The sequence below is a fragment of the Salvia miltiorrhiza genome, chromosome 7 (genome assembly GCF_028751815.1).
Source record: "Salvia miltiorrhiza cultivar Shanhuang (shh) chromosome 7, IMPLAD_Smil_shh, whole genome shotgun sequence".
Lineage (NCBI taxonomy): Eukaryota > Viridiplantae > Streptophyta > Magnoliopsida > Lamiales > Lamiaceae > Salvia > Salvia miltiorrhiza.
Window position 1 is genome coordinate 21087687 of NC_080393.1, and position 20880 is coordinate 21108566.

The 20880-nt window shown below is 34.6% G+C and overlaps 2 protein-coding genes across 7 annotated transcripts; one reads left to right on the plus strand and one right to left on the minus strand.

Moving 5' to 3' along the window:
• Positions 1–7316: 7316 nt before the first annotated feature.
• On the minus strand, positions 7317–10071 carry LOC130993362 (protein phosphatase 2C 57). Its single transcript, XM_057918216.1, has 11 exons — positions 9520–10071; positions 9202–9333; positions 8988–9090; positions 8764–8874; positions 8531–8610; positions 8392–8445; positions 7980–8096; positions 7848–7902; positions 7735–7767; positions 7617–7663; positions 7317–7545 (listed from the first exon to the last, which is right to left on the minus strand). The coding sequence occupies exons 1-11, from the start codon at positions 9837–9839 to the stop codon at positions 7425–7427; spliced, it is 1173 nt and encodes a 390-aa protein (XP_057774199.1). The 5' UTR covers positions 9840–10071; the 3' UTR covers positions 7317–7424.
• A 7427-nt stretch (positions 10072–17498) lies between these two features.
• LOC130993363 (uncharacterized) lies at positions 17499–20880 on the plus strand. 6 transcript variants are annotated; one of them, XM_057918224.1, is made up of 6 exons: positions 17499–17799; positions 18087–18247; positions 18333–18467; positions 19111–19218; positions 19760–19837; positions 20571–20880. In XM_057918224.1, exons 2-6 carry the CDS (start codon positions 18134–18136, stop codon positions 20730–20732), a joined length of 597 nt encoding a protein of 198 aa, XP_057774207.1. In that variant the 5' UTR covers positions 17499–17799; positions 18087–18133; the 3' UTR covers positions 20733–20880. The 6 variants fall into 6 exon arrangements, with proteins under 6 accessions (XP_057774207.1, XP_057774206.1, XP_057774203.1 ...); XM_057918223.1 differs by having other exon boundaries at positions 17499–17790; positions 18030–18247; XM_057918220.1 differs by having other exon boundaries at positions 17509–17799; positions 17989–18247.

Sequence of the window (20880 nt, forward strand, 5' to 3'; positions counted from 1 at the left end):
TTGAACAAACTTATCAAAAGCATCAGATTTATTTTTAAGAATATAAACCCATACCTTTCTGGAATAATCATCTATTAAAGAGATGAAATAGCTTCCTCCACCCACAGTGGTGGTCTTTGAAGGACCCCACATGTCACAATGTATATATTGTAAAGGAGTAGTAGATAAATGTTTACCAACAGGATATACAAGCTTTTTACTCTTGCTTAAAACACATGCTTCACAGTTACTTAGATTAATATCATGTTGAGCAGTTATAAGATCTTGTTTCTTAAGCTCTATTAATCCCTTTTCACTAACATGACCTAGTCTTGAGTGCCAAAGCATAGGATCAGGATAAGAAGCATGCTCAGTTTCACCTATCACAGTAGATCCTATCAAGTGATATAGACTATGTTTTCTTACACCCTTCATTATGATTTTATCACCTTTTATAACATGCAAACTAAGGTTCTCAGATTTAAATTCATAACCCTTAGATTGCAAAGATCCTAATGATATCAGATTTCTCTTTAGGCTAGGAATATACCTGACATCATTTAGCAGCCTCACTGATCCATCATGGAGTTTTAACTTCACAGATCCAATTCCTTTCACAGGACATACCTCATCATTTCCAAGAATTACTGAGCCAAGTTCTTTAACCTGCAAATTAACAAACCAAGATTTAGAGGGACACATATGAAAAAAACATCCAGAATCAAGTATCCAATCATTTTCAGTTGAATTTGAAATGATATTTAAAGCTTCTGCTTCTTGGCATTGCTCAGCAATATCAGCTGTGTCAGATGTTGAGGCTTTCTGAGCCTGCTTTTTCTTATAGCAATCTTTTCTGATGTGGCCGGGCTTTTGACAGAAATGACATTTTCTGGTTTCTTTTCCCTCCTCATCTTTGGTCTTCCCCTGAGAGCTCGGTTTTGATTTGTCTTTCCAGGGCTTCTTGGATTTGCTCTTATGTGATTTGGCTTTGATATTTAAACTCTCATTGGGTATCTCTGATTTTGATTCAGCAGCCTTCTGGAGTTCTTTACTCCTAATTGCAGTCACCACTTCTTCCAGTGTGATGGTTGTTTGCCTGCCATACACCAAAGCATCCTTCATATTGTCATAGGATTTTGGCAAGGCACTTATCAGCATGATTGCTTGATCTTCATCTTCAAGCTTTACATCTATATCAGCTAGATCATCCAGAGCTTTGTTAAACTCATCTAGCTGATCTAAGATGTTCTTGTCATCAGAAATCTTGAAGGAGTAAAGCTTTCTCTTCACGTACAGGCGGTTTGCTAGAGATTTTGTGATGTACAAACTCTCTAGTTTCTCCCAAACTCCAGCTGCAGTAGTTTCTTTTGAAACATCTCTCAATACTTTGTCTCCAAGACAGAGTATAATAGTGCAGTATGCTTTCCGTAGCATTTCTTGAAGAAGATCTTTATCTTCACTCTCTTTCTTTGAGATCTGACTTTTATCTATGGCACCAATCAATCCTTGATGAGTCAGTATAGCTTTCATCTTGAGACGCCATAGTGAGAAATCGTTCTTTCCAGTAAATTTCTCAATATCGAACTTAGACATCGCCATTCTTCCAAGAACAGATGGATTCGCTTCTCTCTGTTGATCTGGTTTGATTCTTCCTTTGCGAGCACTCTCCTTCACCGTAGGAAATCGTTTCCCACAGACGGCGCCACTTGTTGCAGATTCAACACCAAAGAATCCTCAATTGCTTCAACAAAGCAATGAACACAGCTATAGCACCAACTCACAACTTCACTCAAATAGTTTGTGTAGTGTTTTAGAGAATTGAATGAACTGTAAAACAAGAAAGTAAAGGAGACACAAGGATTACGTGGTTCGATCTTTTCAGATCTACATCCACGGCTGCAAAGTAAGGAAAATCCACTATGAAAACAGGAGACAAGAACAAGTTACAACACTCAGCAACGAGAACAGGAAACGCAGTTATCAAGCTAACTTCAAGCTACTGCACTCTCAAATCCTATCTCTCTATTCAGCTGAAAACTAACTAAACTTATTCACTGCTATATGATGAATATGTATACAAGATTTGAAAATGAAAAGGATAACAGACGCGGCCGCAAGAAGGATGAGAAGTTGGCTTGCTGCAGTCTCTTAACCGAAAATCTGTTACAACAGATTTTAGGTTTAAAGCTTGGTTTGCAACTAACTCCTCCAACTATTGTTATTTCCTTTCCAGTCCCTCTTCTATGTAGTCACCAAATAACAAACTCAATTTCTACTAACACTTGAGAAATCGCCCATTTTAAATGCTCTTCTAAGGTTTAGCATGCACAAATTCAACATTATTACATATTTCCTCATACAAGTTTTGAGACATAATAGTTACCCTTCTCTCCTTCCATTTTTGTCAGTGCATTTTGCAAATGCAAGTACATATTATATATTGTTAACAAATAATGAATAATAAATAAAACATCTTACCACAAGAAATATAGTTATTAGGTACCGAAATCAGATTAATTCATTTTTAAATCGGAAAACTTATTATCAATTGATTACTCATGTGAATTTTAACTATCAATAATCTATTTGGCTTTATAGGTCTCATCTAGGCTAAGCTTTATTTCAAAGAGTTCATGAGATGTTTCAAAAGTTTATAAGATGTAGTTTTTTAAGAGTTTATAAGTTGTCAAAATGTTTGGATAATTGATCTTATAAGTTAGAGAGAATTTTATGCTAGAAGAGAAAATTTTTGTTAGAGAAAGAAAATTTAAGAGAGATGAACTTGAAATGGTATATTATGATGGAAATAATAAATCATGATTGAATAATATTTGTAAATTAATTGTTGTATAGTAGTATAAGATTATGAAAAATTAAGTTGGAGTAGAAGAACATAGTATTTTTTTTAAGGAGTTTATGAGCTTTTGAAGCTGATTTTACTGCATATAAACTGTTTATAAACTTAATTATTTTATCAAATATTTTGAAAAAGCTTATAAGTTCGCCAAATACCCTCGTAGAACTCCACGAACTATGCAAGTATGTTCTTATTATAGATTACGTGGTCGTTTGGTTCGAGTAGAGGAATGGAAAGGGAATGGAATCAAGTAAAGGGGTGGAATGGTAGCAATAAGCATTATATTTATTGAGTGTTTGGTTTAACAATAGAAATGAATCATTAGTAAAAGATTCTCTTTCTTTTGTTTCCCCTCTATTTTAAGGGGTAACAAATTGAGTGATTGAATTACCCCCAAGTAAGGGTAATGATTACCTTATTATCCAAATCAAACAATAAGTAATGAATAGCTAGGGGGCTTAGCCCACTGGCCACCGAGTCCTCACTTAAGTGAAGTGACCCGGGTTCGATCCCTCTTGGGAGCGAAATGGAGATTGGAGATATAAGGTGGATTTGGTGAATGAGAGAGATAAGGTGGTTCTTGGAGTGGATGAGGAACTAATTACTAACATCTAACATGACTTTGCCCGATCAAAAAAAAAAAAAGGGTACATAGGGACATAGGGTACATATATTATATATATTCTTTCACCTCCAAGATACTTCGAAATTGTGATTTAAGATTGCTTCTTAAATGTTAATCTCATCCGGCCCTATTCAATTTGTTATCTTTCGCCTCCAGGATAATCCAATATTATTTTAAAATAAGTTTATTATGAATTATATAATATTCTAAGATGTACAAAACTATTTATTTACATATAGTATAACTATAGTTTAATATAGTTTTTGAATACATATTTAAATCATATTTTATGCGGTCATTTTGTCTAAATACAAATTTTAAAATAAAGTTCCTATCAACATATCCAATATTTTTTCAATTGGGAAGTGGAAAAATAAATGGTTTAACATGAGATATGTATCGTTCATTTTTTAAAATAAAATGTATTATAAAATGGGAAGAAATTTAAGTTACACTCCTCTTTTATATTATATATAGATAAGTTGATATCGTTAAAGAAACCTTCTCTTTTAAGTTTTAAAAAAAAAAAAAAGTTTTAATAGGTTTCGGTGTGTGGGAGTCTCCATTTGAAGGATAGGATAGGGATGGACATTCATAATCCAAATAGTGAACATTATTCACATTCATGAAAGCATCTCCAATACGTAGCACCATTGTGACGTCGATCTTGTATCAAAATGGTGCCATTTTAGCATAACATTTTTTCTTAGGTTCAATCACTCACTACCATACCAAAAAGAATAATTTCCAATTTGTGTGTAATTATACACGGAATGAGAATCCAACGTACAATATTTTATGTCTCATCTCGTGTTTCTCTTTTAATTTTATTTACTTTTTTATATTTTTTTCTTCAATTTTAACTTTATATGCTTTATTTTAACTACGGTTTATTCCATCAAATTAGGGTAATAATTATTTTTTATTATTTAATTTTAATTTTATTAGCTAATAATAGATTGATAAATTCAAAGTCATGGTATATACTTTTTTAAAAAATTATTTTTTTGAAATAAAAATTAAGTACTATAATTCATAGTATTATAATAAATTTTATTTTTATAAAAAATATTTTTAAAATAATAGATATAAGAATAAGATACAGTGACACATAAAATTGGGGGACACTGGATCGCATTCCAATTATATACATCTCATAAAAAATAGTTCTTTTGTTATTTTGGTACGTTCATAAAAAATAATATATTTTCATTTATAAATACTGGAGTATCTCACAATATATTACTCTTAATATATCAATTTATTTACCTATTCTATCACATATGGTCCACGAACATATATAATTTTTTTCACCTACAATACAATTAATTAATTGGTATTAACAATATCTTTATGGCGAAACTTTTTCTCCATTCACAATACACTCAATCACGTTTGTTAAAATATATCAATCTCTAATGAGACTATTTTTATTAATATATATATATATATATATATATATATATATATATATATTAGGGAATTATTAAAATATATGCTAATCTCACATAGAACATTTTATGCACGGAGAAAGTACAAATTAACATGCAAGTTTTAGAATTGAATTGACGATTTAATAAATTCAACACATAATTAATTTATGCATGTCATGCTTAGATCATAATGATTCATTTTTTGAATTTGATATAGAAAATTACTTCGCCTTGCAAATTAAGTTTTATCCGTTTTAAACTTTTTGAAATTGTTTTGTATGAATTTAAAAGAAAGTTTGAAATGTACTTTTTGTAATTTAAATGAAATTATAATTATTATTTATTTTTAATATAATTTAATTTTTTGATACTATAATTTAATTATTAATTTTATTAAAAAAAATTGAACCCCCTAAATCGAAAGTCGGTCTCCGCCACGGTACTTCCTATAAAACTATATACTAGTATAATTTAGTTGTAATAAACTCGTCAAACTCAGATTGTTTGAATATTGGAGTCGACTCAATTTGGTGGATCGGGTCGGATCCGGTGACAGTGTGGTGAAGCAATTTGACCCGCAAAGTCCGATCTTGGATGACACGACATCCATACTCAACTTTTAGCACGAATGAAGATTTGTAGCCCAATTATGCATATTTTGTACATCAACAACTCAATTGGTCAACTCCAAATAGGGAATTGGATTATCTCGAAATTCCATCATGTCAAGTATCAGAGCCTCACCTCACCTCACATATATTCATAGAATCACGCAAACCATTGATTCAACAATAAGTAGACTTTGATCAGCGATTAGTACAAATGTTATAGCACTAGTTGTAGTTGAAGATATTTGACATGATCTATTTGCCACAAAAAGCATAGAAAAAGATAGGCAGAAAAAAGAAAATAGAAACTGAAAAGGATAAAATGCAAGTGCTTGGAGCATGGCTGTGAATAGAGTTTTTGCTAGAACGTGCATTAGTTATGCACTGTTTATTGTAAAATTGATGTAAACATGCATATTATATAGTTGACTTAGGTTTTGGTAATGCATCATCATTGTATCAGCTATTGTGGGAGGTGGGGTGCACTAGAAGCAGCATTTTCTGCTTATAAAAACAGCACCCTTACCTCAATCTCAATCTTGAAAATCCTAACTTTGAGTCCTAAATTAACAAGCTGAAAAGAAAAAGAAAAATAGCCATGAATCCCATGATGAAGGACTCTGTTTTGTGTTCTGTTTTGGTGTTTATGTTGTTAAATGCAGGTGATTAAGCTCAGCTTCCATCATGAAATTTAAATTTGTTGATGATAGAGAAAAAGAGATTTCTCATATTTGTGTTTGTTTTTGTAGGCACCATTGAGTGCTCTGGCATTGGCACCACCATTACCTTTCCCTCTCTTCACAAGGTAAGATTTTTTTTGCTTTTCAATGAGAATAAAGTACTAACAACTATGAATCAGAAAGCATAGAGCATCACAAGATATAGCTGTTTATGGCTTATATTTGTGATAATATTGTAATCGGAGTGAAAATTCTGCAGGTGGGAGTCCATGCAAATTCAAGAAAGCTGCTTGAGTTCAACGTGGTGCTTGATTACGACTATGCAGGCCCTAATCCAAAGCATGAGCCTAGAGGGAAGAAAGGAGGTGGAGGCACCAGAAATCCCTAATTTAGCATTTATACATATATGTGATTTTGTTTTGCGAATGCTAGGCGTTTTAGTGCTAATTAGTATGAATTTTCTACAATAAAACAATATCCCTAACGATCACTAGGGACATTCTTGAATGCTTTTTTTATTAATGTGAGTTTTTCCTTTCATCTTAATCTTGGAGGATATATTGATGTAAGTGTTAGTTAAACACCATTAATGTGCATCAAGAGAGATAGGCTGTATTGTGCATGGATGGTGTATAATAATCATATATTCATATGCATCATTATGTGTGCTGCAAACTCCACTAATCTCTTGGATTGATTTTAATCTTGGACACGTGATAATCAGTCACATCCCACTTCCATGAAGTCAGTCACACTAATATGTTATGTTGGATTATTGAAGCCAATGAATGTTGTTAAACAACATATATTGTTGTGATTATGAAGGATTCATAATTTTGCAAAGCCTGAAATATTATTTCCTTCAACTTTTGCTCTGGTCAATTCACATATCTTTTGGCGTTTTCGACTATGGGAACTAAAGCTTCAGTGCGCCAACAACTTGTTGGTTTCTGCACGTTTGTTTAGTCAAATAGAAAATGATTCCAAACACTAGTGCTGTGCACCAAATCAAATATTTGCTCTACTTGATTTTGGGGTGTTGATTCAAATGAAAAACTTTTCTAAAGACTAATAATCTACACGTACGAGTTGCTGCGATGCTTTGGCAAAAGATTGGAAGAGAGATCTCCATGATTAAGATGCTAAACAATGTAAAATATTGGAGTGATAAATGAAGCTTGAACCAGCAGTTATTATATTTCACTTGTGATACCATCTATCTATGTACAGATGTCGTGTTGATCACGAGATCAAAGTTGACATCCATATACCAAGAGAAACTAAAGTGATGGTAGCTACAGCTTGGGCCAATTCCAACGCAACGTTCTGCTTCTGCACCGGTAGATTTTGCCAGTCTGTTCGCCTGCGCACACCAACACAAAATCATCATGGAAATCAACGTCTTACAAAAAAGAAGAGCATATGAACATCTACCTCAGATCAGCAATGATAATGCTGATGTTATCTTGTGAACGTCGGTCCTGCAATACAAAACGAGTCAATAACATCTCCCTCTCCATCTTAGGTGCAGAGATGGAAAACATGTAATTACCAGAGCCACTTGTGCAAGAGCTTCAGAAGCCATCTGCCAAGAAAAAAGGAGAATAAATCATTTCAACTACTTGATGAACCTCACGAGTTACTCAGCCACGCTTCCTTGCTAACCTGAACATCTCCATGTTTGCGGAGCTGATCTCTGATGAAATTTATCACATCCGAGCTGAAATAATGAATTTAAATCTAAATAAGCTTATTTCATTGAAGAAATTAAGATGCATGGGCCCTGGTTTCTTTCACCTGCTCATGTAATCCCACAGGCCGTCAGACGCCAATACTACAAACTCAGCATCCGGTCCAAGAGCTGTTTCGAAAACATCAGGAGACGCGGTAACTAAGTCTCCAGTAAATTGTATGCTGACAAAAATAATAAAGACTTAACCTCAAAGAAAAGGAAACAACTGTTATTTGAAAAATCTGCAGCAATTCTGTAGTGTATATCATGCTAAGTCAATCTAGTTTCAAGGGATTATGAACATTAGAATTTTGGGATGTAAAATCTTGTTTCATTTCTGAAAATGAAACTGTAGGCTAGCACCAAATATGCCTAATTCAAGTTTAGTCAAGACAGACTATTACTTCAAACTATCAATAGTAATGCAGCAAACTTTCTCTTAGACAAGTTCTACAACCTGCACTTATATTGCCTTACCGTGAAGCAAATTTTTCAGTCCATCGCCCTTCCTCGACTCCCTTCTTCAGCATCCTTCCACAAGAGAATAATAAAAAGGTTAGGCAAATGCAAACGAAGTGAGAGTTTCAGAAGATTTGGGAAAGCCAAAAGGACTAACTCGTTTTTCTTGGTCTTAAACCGTATGTCACCAAAGGCGCGGGACACAGAGATGTCTCCACAAATCCTTCCATCGACAATCTGCAGACATGAGGAACAACATCCATTGCAGCTTTACTAGACATCTCATGATTTGCAAAAGAGACTCCACTTTTCTTATAGAGCTTTAACTTCTCAACATATGCTTAGTGCTTACTACATAGAAAGAAAAAAAAGAAGCACAGAAACACACACCCAACCACCAGCCTCTCTGATTCGCCTGATTTCTTGCAGAGAAACTGGCTTGTTCCCATAGGGCCGATGAGAATGAGTCAAGACTTCTGCTTTTCCTGATCTTGAAAGAGCCTGCATTTGGTGAGGCAAATTAGATGAAATAAAAGCACATTTTTAAGTACCTCAAATGAAATAAAAACAAGAAAACAAACGAGAAAAGGGATTTAGTTTGTCCATGATCATACCAAGCATGAGTCACCAACATGAGAAACAAACAGCCTATCATCGCGAAGGAAGACAACAGTGGCCGTTGCACCAGACTCGTCTTCTTCCCCGCTCTTCTCAAGCCTTTACAAAATAAAACCTTCAATACAATCACATAACATGTACAAATCATATTTTAGACTACACGTGTGTTTAATGTATGCTTCCCATACACAGCAGCACTAATTCCTTTACCATTTCAAGAGTTTGGCGTCTGCACTTTCAAAAGCGTCTTCTAACGCCTTCTTGATCGCTTTGAAATCCTTCCCACTCAACAGTTTCTTCTTGCCTTGTAATGCAGCATAACATTCTCTGTATAATTCTTCCCTGCACCACACAATTATACACAATAGTTTGACGGCTTGAGTATTTTTATCTTCATCACAAGAATTTCTGCTTATGAATCAAGCAAGTTATCATTATAGAAATAATCAAGGGCTTTAGAAAATCCCAAGTTTCTAACTAATCCATCTTAGTAAACAATAGATTAAGTTATGGTATTTTTATCTATACCTGAGGAATTGAACAGAAGAGAATCCAGCATGGCCATCAAAAACTGCAGCATAGGAGAATCCATCAAGCTCATCAGACTGAATAATGACGGCATCATCCTCCATCTCTTCGCGTGCTCCCTTGAGCTGAACGGAGCCCCATCTGATTCCCGACACGTTTGCAATTGAAGCCGGCGAGTCTATTGCTATGGCGGAGCAGAGTCTTCTTCCCTCTCCGCCCTTTACTATGATGCTGCTTCTCTTGGAAGTCTGGTTGCAGCCATAGTTGCCGCAGATTTTGTTCACCAGAAACTTCTGTAGCTGTGGACTGCATAAGGCCATATCTCATTAATGGAGAAACAATCAAGAGGGCTGCGAGAATCTAATGGCAAAATTCTTGCTGTAAGTGTATATTTTGTCTGGTTGAGGTTTGGTGAGAGATGATAGAAAGAAGTGAGAGAAAGACGCACCTCTAACTGAATTAACGGCTTGGATTTCCTTGTCAGTCCATATAGCTTTACCAGCACCATAGATGCTAGTGGGCCGGGTAAGGTTTTGGGCCTCGGTCCATTTTATGCTGGGAATATGATCTAATGCTGAAAATTTCAATCATTCCTCAAGAAAACAGAACAAAAAAATAATCTTTATATATATAAAAAGCAAAGTAAATGTCAATAAATTTAATTTGAAGGGTAATTTTGGAATTGAGAAAAATTGCATCATCCACTCCTAAGTCCTAACTGCCGGAAATTTAATTGGAAAAAAAAACTGCCCAAATGTTTAATCATACAATTAGTATTCTTCCTTTTTAATCTCATTTTATAGATAAATCACATCTTTTCTATTTTCATTCAATTATATTTTACATAAAAGTATGAATTATACATCTTGATGGAAAAGTCATGAAATTATCTTTAATTTGATATATAATATGGAAAAAATAAATTTAAGATGAACAAATTATAATAATAATAATTATACTTTAACATATTAAATAATTTATATTTTGAATAGATATATTTTCCCTAAAATTTGGAACCGCATTTTAGCATGCTGTATCAAAAGAAAGTTTCCATTCATGCATGAAATGAAGTAGATAATTTTATGCTTCTTAAAATTTATTTTTCTTAATGATAATATTTTAGTTTTTTAAAATACTTAAAATATTAAAATTTATGCATTAAAATTTAGATAATTTTATGCATTAAAATTTATTTATATCTAACATACTTAATATATATATATATATATATATATTACTAATATATGTTATTTCAAAAATTCAGATGTTATTTTAGTTTTATTTGTTATTTCTTTCTTTATTATATAAAATGCAGACCTTATTTTTAATCAAATATTATATTTTTGCATAAATTACATTGATTATATTAAACTATTAGATCAATTTACAAATAATAAATTTGATATTAAAATTATTTTTTTTACGTTATAATTATGATCTCTACGCCCACAAAAATAGCCTATTTTTGTCATTTAAGGACGTTCACAAAAATTAGTCTCATTATAAATTTGGAAAGTTTGCATCAGGTGATGGATTTGATGAATCTTTTTCTTTACTCACAATATAATTAATTATAATTATTTACACTTCTTTTTAAATATGATCATTTATTCATTCACAATACACTAACAATTTTTATTAAAATTTGTATCATCTCTTTCTATGACTATTTTTTGTGGAAGAAGAAAATATAAATATATAAACAATTTATGCAAATCTAAGATGACAATCACCGCGCATAGCGCGGGAGATACACTAGTATAAATAAAAAGACAAAAATTTGCATGCTGCGTTCGCATCGCAATTAATTACATATTGATTAATTATTAGTTAAATTTTAATTAAGCTTAATTTATGTTAATTAATTTTAATTACTCACTTTGTCCCAACTTTTAGTATCCATTTGAGAGTAATACGAATTTCAATAAAGTGGTTGAGTGTGTTGTGGGTGAATGTTAAAATAATTAAAGTGAAGGTATGGAGACATACGTGGAAATGGCTAAAGCTTAAACACCAAATGTCCAGCTTACCATGTTTAAGAAAGAGCAAAGGGATCGACGATTGTGCAAAAGGCAAAGCTCCTAGTCTTGGCGACAACAGTGAACCACTCGTGGTATTGATTTTTGAAGATGAATCCTTTTTAATGGCACCTCTAATTATCAATATAAAAGAACCGTGTATGAAATCTTTCCCTCTAATGACGTCCGTGCGCATTTAGATACATGCTCAATCTTCTTTAACAATTACTCCCTCAAATGTTTCAGTTTTCATTATGAAATACTAGTGTATTACCCGTCGAAATTCGACGGGTACATATTTTTTGTAATTTATATATTTTATGTTATTTTTATGATAATTATATAAAATAATTTTTTATGTAAATTATTTATATAATTAATTAAATTAAATTAAATTAGAAATACATTTTAAATTATATTAATCTCAACAACTTTTAGCAATTAAATTATTAATTTTGTTGAGATCATAAAATACCCATTAGTTTTCATATGAAATTTTATAAAAAGTTAACGCATAAGAAAAAAAAGAGAGTAGAAATACATATAAATTTGACATAGGTATGATGGCGGATTGATTTGTTGCATTTATTGTTACAAGATTTATTAATTTTGTTCAATTTTTTTTTATTTTGCCTTTTGACCATAATTTTATATGGAGTTTGAAAAATCATAATTGAATTGTGAGTATCATATAATTCCGAACTTCTAAAAGCATAACTAATTATGAAAATAATCTCGCCTGATATTTAAAAGACCATAATTGATTTATCGAACATCGTATCATTTGGAGTTTTAAGACCAACCAAGTTGTGGGCATCATCTCGTCGCAAACTTGACAGATCATCTCTAACTTCTGAGCATTATCTTGTCTGAAACTTGAAAGAGAATCATCTCGTCTAAAACTTGAAAGAACATCATCTCGTCTGGAGTTTTGAGCATCATCTCATCTAGAGTTTGAGAGAGCATCATCAAATATGAAATTATATTCAACCATGAATCCAATTGTCAACTATCTAACAAACATAACTCTAACAATTTAGATATTTTATTTATATATGTAATTTTATTAGTTCAAACTCTAGAGAGAAAGGAAAGAGAATAGATCTTAAAGCAGTAAAAGAGAGAGTGTGTGCTTTATTTCATCATCGTAGGTATTTATAGGCATTACAGTCGGGGTAAAGTAGTAAATTCGTTTGGTCATCTATTCCGCATGCTCGCCATTAAACTAATTAAGGCTATTATTAGATTATAACTTGTCAGGTCGTTGTCCCCTAATTACAGAGCTGGATTCTGTCCTCATCATCTCGCTCTGTCTAGTAGCTCTGGATTTCCTTCCTTGGGGCAGACTTTTACTCTTTGGCTCCGCTCTGCTAAATAGCTCCGCCTTCTAGCGAATTGTCTCTGACGTGTGGCTCCGCGCTCTGGCTCCAATAGCTTAGCTCTGACTCTGGATCTGGCGATTTGACTCTGGCTCTGACTCTAACGACTTAGCTCTGACTCTGGATCTGGCGACTTGGCTCTGGCTCTGACTTTAATGACTTAGCTCTGGCATCTCTGCTCTGGCAACTTGGCTCTGGCCCTCTGGAAGCTCTGCTCTGGTTAGCTCTGCTCTGGAAACTCTGCTCTGGCAGCTCTGCTCTGGAAGCTTTGCTCTGGCATCTCTGCTCTGGTTAGCTCTGGCTCTGGCATCTCTGCTCTGGCAGCTCAACTTAGCGGTGACTCGGCAGCGGACGAACCGCAAGCTCAGCGGCGACTATTTTGCCGGAGTTTAAAAGAAGGAACGACAACGGGTTATAGGAAAAAGAAATCTTAGGGCTCTTGTATTAATTGCTTCGAATGGAGAATTCTCATGGGTTTAAGAAGTAGAATCAGAATCGAACTAATTAAGGAATGGAAGAGGGAGTCAGAGATGAGGCGGAGCAACGCCGCCCTTAGGACGGCGGCGACGCCTGAATTTAGAGGGAGAGAGAGGCGGGCAGTTTAAGGGGGAAATTAGGGCTCAATTTGAGTGTGCAATCGACTTTAGAGAGAGAAAAAGATTAAGAGAAGAGAGAGACAATGAAGGGGGAGACGACGCCGACCTGATTCAGGGATGGCGGCGATGGGGTGAGGAAAATGGAGGCATGAGGAAGATGGAGGCCTAACTTTTGTTTTAAAAGTGAGAATGAGAATATATAAATTGGATTCTCAAATGCCACGTTGTAGATTGAGATTGAAAAGAAAGAATTTGAGGCTTGCCACGTAGGCTAAGGCCTAATCGTATTATAGAATAGATATTATTATTATTATTATTATTGTTGTTGTTGTTGTTGTTGTTGTTGTTGTTGTAGTAATGGACGAACAGAAGCAAATAAAGTTTGCAGAAATGAAAAATATATTTTTCTTCCCTATATAAATAAAATGTATGGATTTATTTTATAAAAAATAAAAATAAAATTTTAATTATTTTGATAGACATATAATAAGATTTTGTTTTAAAGTAATCAGTTTATAGAACTTGTGCCTTATTATGCAAACATGTAAATCAATGACCGAACCCGTTTATAATTTACATATACGTGCATGTCTCAATTCAAACTTAATTCAAAATTAATTTTATTGAAAATTAAGAATATAAATATTATATATATATATACAATATAATATATTGCAACATATACATATAATATGTACGCTATTGAGAAATATAAAATTAATTCTATAAAATCACTTATAATACTTTATTAACTACACACTTAAAATACTAATCTACAACTCCTTAATTCCCGTGCCGAAACGAATGTAGCCAACTTTAGTGGGACGGAGGGAGTAACAAATATACATCTAATCACTAACATTCAATTAAAATAATTTATCGTATATAGATTATAATTTTTTTCTTATCAGACATGTAAATCTAATTTTTATCTAGAAAAAATAAATAATAAAATTTATTAATTTAGATTATATATAATGTTAATATTATATATATATATATTATTAATTATATTTATTATGATTAATGAATCTGTATATAGAATGTAATAGTTAATTAATTAAATGATAAAGATTATACTCCCTCCGTCCACGAAATGAGTACCCATATTTCCTTTTTCGTCCGTCCACGAAATGAGTACACATTTCCCTTTTTGGCAAGTGTACCCCACACATCTCTTTAATTAATACACTCAAAAAGTGGGACCCTTAAACAATTCACACTACACTCCATACATTTCTTAAAACCCGTGCCGTCCACAAATGGGTACTCATTTCGTGGACGGAGGGAGTATATGGTAAATTTTGAAATGGTGAGATTTTAGATATGCCACATAGGTTAAGGCTTAATCCTATTATATAATAGATTGCACAATAAATGTCTCACTCATTTTTGACAAATAATTAAACAGATTTAATGGGTCCATCCATCATTTTCTCTCTATATATACATATTTTTAAAATAATATTTAAATAATTTCCACCTAATAATTTTATTTACTCCCTCCGTCCCGCTATTCAAGTCCCATTTCTTTTCGGCACGGAGATTAAGGAGAAGCAAATTAGATGATTTAAGAGTGTGGCCCACATGATTTAGTTTGTGTTTAATGAATAACTAATTATTTCTAATTTATTATTATTAAAAGACTTAAATTTTTTAATTTATTTTCATATAATCTGTAATTTTATTTATATTAATTTTATGCTTGTTTAATGAAATTTTTACCGGCCTAAATTAAAAATTAATGGGCATAAGTTGACAAAAATCTGCAAAACTTGCAAGAACACAAAAGCAGAATTCCAATCTGCAAAACTTGCAATCTGCAAGTAACACCACACGAACACCAATCGAACTTGCAAAAACTTGCAAGAACACCAATCGAACTCCAATCTACAATCACACGAACAAAAATCTGCAATTCTGAATCAACAAAAATCTGAACTCCAATCTGAAAAACTTGCAAGAACACCACACGAACAAAAATATGCAATCAACAATTCCAATCTACAATTCCAATGTGAAAAACTTGCAAGAACAAAAATCTGCAATCAACAATTCCAATCTACAGATTTCGAACCAATCGAACTCAAACAAATCAAATAGATTTCGAACCGATCGAACTCAAACAAAATTGGAGAAAATTTCATGAACAGAGAGTGAAAATTTCAGGAACAGATCTGGATCATCTTCTCACTCAAGCCGCCGCCGCTCGCACTCCGCCGTGCCGCGCCGCTGCTAAGGTTTCATTCAGAGGGGTGGACGGTAGATAGACGCAGTTGGAGCGGGCTTCTGATGCGAATCACGGCAGATCGCCTCGAGCCTCTGGTCGCCGATGGTCGAGGCACAGAGAGAGAGAGAAAGATAGATCTGGAGCGGGCTTCTGATGGTCGAGGCGCAGAGAGAGAGAGAAAGAGAGAGAGAGAGAGCCAAGAGTCTCTTTGCATATGGAAGGCACGAGAAGGGCAGAGCCCTGGTCGCCGGAAAACGAGCGGCGAGGCGCTGCGGTCACCGATGAGAGAAGTGACAGACGGCGAGGCGCTGCGGTGAGGGCGGAGAAAAGCTTCCTCCGACGACAAGCAGGGGAAAGGCAAGTGGAGGAGAAGACGGCTAGGGCGGTGAAGGTGGAGGAGAAGGCTTCCTCCGGCGACGAGCAGACGACGGCGGTGGAGACTCAGGCGCAGAGAGAGAGACGAGAGAAAGAGAGAGAAAGAGAGATAGAGAGAGAGATAGAGAATAGAGGGGAAATGAATTAATTAAGGGTTTATTAGTTGAACAATTAGTGAGTTAAGCATCCCCTTATTATTTCCTTTTTAGGAAACGGGACATTATCGGTGGGACAACCCAAAAAGGAAAATGGGACTTGAATAGCGGGACGGAGGGAGTACTAATCATACACTCCTTCATTTATGTGTCAAAAAGTAATAAGACATTTGTAATGGAGCAGAGAGAATAATAAGTAACAAAATAGTCCTTATGATTACTCTTTTTTTTGTGATAAATTTACAATATTAAATAAAAAAAATAAAAGATCACGCCACATGGGACTTGAACCCAAGACCTTTAGCCTTAGGCATTAACCCCTTACCGTTTGGCCAACACATGCACACATGTCGTTTGAATTCATCCCCCATCTTGCTCTCGAACTTTTTCGTTACGGTTGTACTTCCCCTCACGTATGCTTGAGGTTGAGAGTTAGTTTGTAATTTTATTTTGTTGTCCTTTTCTTCTTTTCCTTATTTTGTTGATTTTTCTTTGAATTTGTGTTATTAAAATTAAATAAAAAAATTAAAATTAATTCTATAAAATCAATAGAATGAATCAAATTAATGAATACCTTAATTTATAAATGGTCTCGAAGTATGGATGAACCAAGATTTGACTTAACCAATATGAATGTTGATTCGACATCAGTGTTGTCTTGCCGAAACTAGCGAGTTGGTAACTCAAATAAATTACTTCTTCCGTCCCACTCCAATAGTCTCATTTTTCTTTTCGAAACGTCTCATTTTTATTTTTGGTAATGATTTTACACTATAAACAATGTGGTCTCACACACCTTTACCCACTTTTACACTCAAAAAGCAAATTTCTTAATCTCCATGCCCAAATGAAATAAGACTATTGGACCGGGACAAAGGGAGTACTATAAATTGTGAGGAAAAAGAATTCGATAAGTAAATTTAATTTTGGCCATAGTGGCATAGCGGGACGTGCATTTTTTTTTTCCTATTTTAAATAACCAAAGTAGGGCTGTTTAAATGGTTATCGGGTTTTGAGTATCCAATTAGCCGAACCGAAATTCTCGGGTTTGGGTATCCAATAATCGAAAATTTCGGTTAACGGATCGATTTCGGTTATCATTTTTTTGAAAATTTCGGTTATCGGTTAACCCGATCGGTTTTTCGGGTTAACTGAATAACCGATAAATTATTTACTTAATAATTTAATATTATATTTTAATTATAATAATTATTTAAAAATTAAAACATTTGCCCTAATTTCTAATCTCAAAACGTAAAAGTGAAATTTTGTGATTCTCTTTCCATACCCTACCAGCCCTTCCCGCCGCTGCACACCCCAGCCCCACCCTCTCTTCTCCATAGCGTCGCCCGGCGACGCTGTCCACCGCCGCCCTCCGTCCGCCGCTGCAAGTCCTCCGTGCGGCTACCCTCTTGCGAGTGACGTCGGCTGCCTACTCCACTTCTCGCCAGACTCCGCCGCTTCGCCACGACTCTGCCGCCCCGCTCCCGCCAGGCTCCGTCCGCCGCCCGTTGCTCAGTGCACACGGTAAAATCAGATTTTCATTCCATTATAAATATTTTGCATAATAGAAAAATCTGGGCTTTCTTTCCTTTCTTTCCTTTGTCTGTTACGCATAATAGAGATTAGGAAGGACTGTAGCTTTGTCAGTTAAGTTTAAATACCAAAGTATATATCCACGAAATGGAAAAACCTTCATAAATCTAAAAAACCCAGTTGCCGAAATTTACTATATTACCCTTCACTCGGGATGAAAGCATAAAGCCCTTGCCCTCGCCGCCGCTCACTGCCGTCGGCATTTGTGAGCCTGACAGTGATCCTCGTTCGTCTACAAATACCTCTTCCTTATACGGCGGAGAAGATGGCTTATCTGCAATACGGAAGAAATGCGATGCGGCGGAGCACGATGCACCACCCGCTGCTGTTCGCCGCTCAAGGCGTACGTTATCGGAAGCTGGAAGTTATCCTGACAACTGTTAGCACCTCGATTTTGCCCTAAATTTCTTCCCCACCCTTCTGAAATCAACGTGATTAAAGTTTTTTTTTTTGTGTTGATCTAGACGATTGATAAGCTCGGAAAAGCTGGTGAAACTGTGAAGGTTGCGCCGGGGTTTTTTCGGAATCATTTGATGCCGAAATTGCTCGCTGTACCGAATATCGACAAGTTTGCGCATCTCATTCATGAGCAGCGCAAGGTATCTTCTTCCCGAGCTTAAACTAATGTCTCTTAACTGTTTATTTTCTAATTGATTGTGTAATTACATTCATGATTATTTCCAGTGGACATTTGAACTCGTTGGATATTCCGTTACGTGGTCATGATGTTTGATTGTTGATCTTTAGAGAGAATTGATTATTTTGGTTGTTTATGCTGGGAAAAAGAAGTTTGAATTTGTAAAATTGCTGAATCACTAGTCACTGGAAGGTAAGAGTTGCCCCTTTAGGTGGTTTAGGAAGCGGTGCTTGTTGCCGTTCATATGGAATATAGTTATGAGATCAATATCACCTAAATAGGCCAGGGATGAGATTACATCTAAAGATATGGCCTTATTCTGGAAAACCAATATATATCTTAAGCTTCTCACAGTACCTTGTTATGCTCTGTAGATTTATTCTCCTGTTTGCTTTGATATGCGTTCATGTGCATTGATAAGAGAAGTTCTGTAGCCAAATGGAAGTGGACAAGTAGTCTTCTTGTGTAATCTTTGCATAGTGTTTTGAGCTATTGGTACTGCCATGAAAACTTGCTTCTTGTTTATTTGATGCATGAGGTCATCTAAATTTTGCATTTAATGTGATGATGATGTTAGTAATCCTTTTGAGTATTACTTCTATCAGATCTACCAGCCTGAGGAAGTTGAAGTGGCTAAAGTAGTTGTAAAGAATGATGAAACAAACACTAAAGAGTACGAGGCTGCAGCAAACCGCCTTGCTAAAACCAGAGTGGTTAGTAGTTCAAATTTGAAGCTTTACTCTTTCAACATGTAATGCTGGAGAAGTTTTCCAGAAAATGGAAATCACACTTTTTTTTTCTTTCTTTGAAGTATTCCTAAGAGATAATTACTACAATAAATTAGTTCAACATTATTATATCAGTTCTTTTCTGTCCTATTGATTATTTATAATATCATTAAACAGCATTTTACTATCATTAATTTCTTGATGCTGCGCTAGTAAATAGTGAAATTTTTTGGAATGATTTGTTCATGGTTGTCTCACTAATGACAAACTTTACTACAAAGTAGTGAACTCTTAACACCTATAATTTGCAATCCATTAGTTTTATGTTATGTGTGATTTGGTTCAGCTTTTTGTCTTTCAAGAATTCTCTCCTTGTGTTTTCGGTTCCTATACCTAATATAGGCTGAGGAGCAAGTTTATAGTTCAAATGTGTTGTTATCTCAACTGTTTATTTATTACGAAACACTGCTTCAATTATGTAAAGTCATTTGTATTAGGTATTAACAAACATTTTCCCTTTTGTCAGAGTATACGGAAGTTCGCCATAGAGGGCAAAGGAGATGAATTGCGTGAACCAGTAACCAAAGAAGAAATCTTGGCTGAGGTATGAGTTTACTCTTATGCTATTGAGATTCAGAGAGGAGTCTTAAGCTTTGGTTTGTGAATTAAATTATTGTTTGTATGTGTGTGTGCGCGTGTGTTGGTAAGTATCTTATTGATTTATATGATGTAACAGTATGCATAAATTCAATTTCTTCAAGTTAGTAAAATGATTTTGGAGCCAGTGTAAGGGGATAGAACAGGTTGTTCAGGAGCTGGTCTCTTAGATGTAAAGTGTTGCCAAAAAACATCTTTCAGATTTGAGCTCTGCCATTTGCTCTGTTGAGTTAATATGACAAGCGAAAAGTTGACTTAAATAGAATTGTCTCAAACATGTAAGCTAAAAAATTGATTGTGCCTGTTCATTTGCCATCTTGTTGAATGCAACTTCTTATTGTTTCTGCTTTATGAACTGGCTATTTATCTGAGTGCTTGTACAGAATTTGGTTTATTGCTGCATCAGTATTAACCTTGAGGGAGTGCCTAATCATTTTTAATTGCTGGAATCAGAATTCTCATTATCTTGTTTCTCAATTTTGTCCTATCTGCTGTACATGGCGTGACAAAGCTGCTTTTGATGTTTCAATTAATTCAATGAAATGACCCACCTTTTGCTGCGAAAGGTGTTTTCTTCTTATGAATTACATTGTTGGTTCTGATGATCACTTTGCATCAATAGTTGAATAACGACGGACCCAACTAATTCTTCTCTTTCTTTCTTTCCTGGAAACAATCAGATAGCGAGGCAGCTTCAGGTGCATATTGAACCTGAAAATCTGCACCTACCAACTCCATTGTCAACTCTAGGAGAGCATAAGGTCCCACTCCGCCTGCCGAAATCCATTCCTAAACCGGCAGGAGAAGATTGGATTCTTAATATCAAAATTAGGAGAAGATAAAGGAGGACTAGCTGCTATCTGCAAGTTGAGTGCTGTTCACCAAGAAATCTTTTATGTCTTCCTGGATATGATTATTGTGATGAACTGTCAGATGTGTAAGCAGATTACTGATTTAATGCCAATTTTTGATCTTGCATCTTTGGGCAAA

What these genes read in the sequence shown, in the direction of transcription:
- LOC130993362 (XM_057918216.1), bottom strand. Translation starts at nt 9,839, where the DNA reads ATGGCCTTATGCAGTCCACAGCTACAGAAGTTTCTGGTGAACAAAATC. An exon ending in TCTTCTGTTCAATTCCTCAG is followed by an intron (nt 9,334 to 9,519) that starts GTATAGATAAAA and finishes TGTGTGGTGCAG; the next exon opens with GGAAGAATTATACAGAGAAT. An exon ending in ATGTTGGTGACTCATGCTTG is followed by an intron (nt 8,875 to 8,987) that starts GTATGATCATGG and finishes CACCAAATGCAG; the next exon opens with GCTCTTTCAAGATCAGGAAA.
- LOC130993363 (XM_057918219.1), top strand. An exon ending in GCCTTGCTAAAACCAGAGTG is followed by an intron (nt 19,219 to 19,759) that starts GTTAGTAGTTCA and finishes CCCTTTTGTCAG; the next exon opens with AGTATACGGAAGTTCGCCAT. An exon ending in AAGAAGAAATCTTGGCTGAG is followed by an intron (nt 19,838 to 20,570) that starts GTATGAGTTTAC and finishes GGAAACAATCAG; the next exon opens with ATAGCGAGGCAGCTTCAGGT.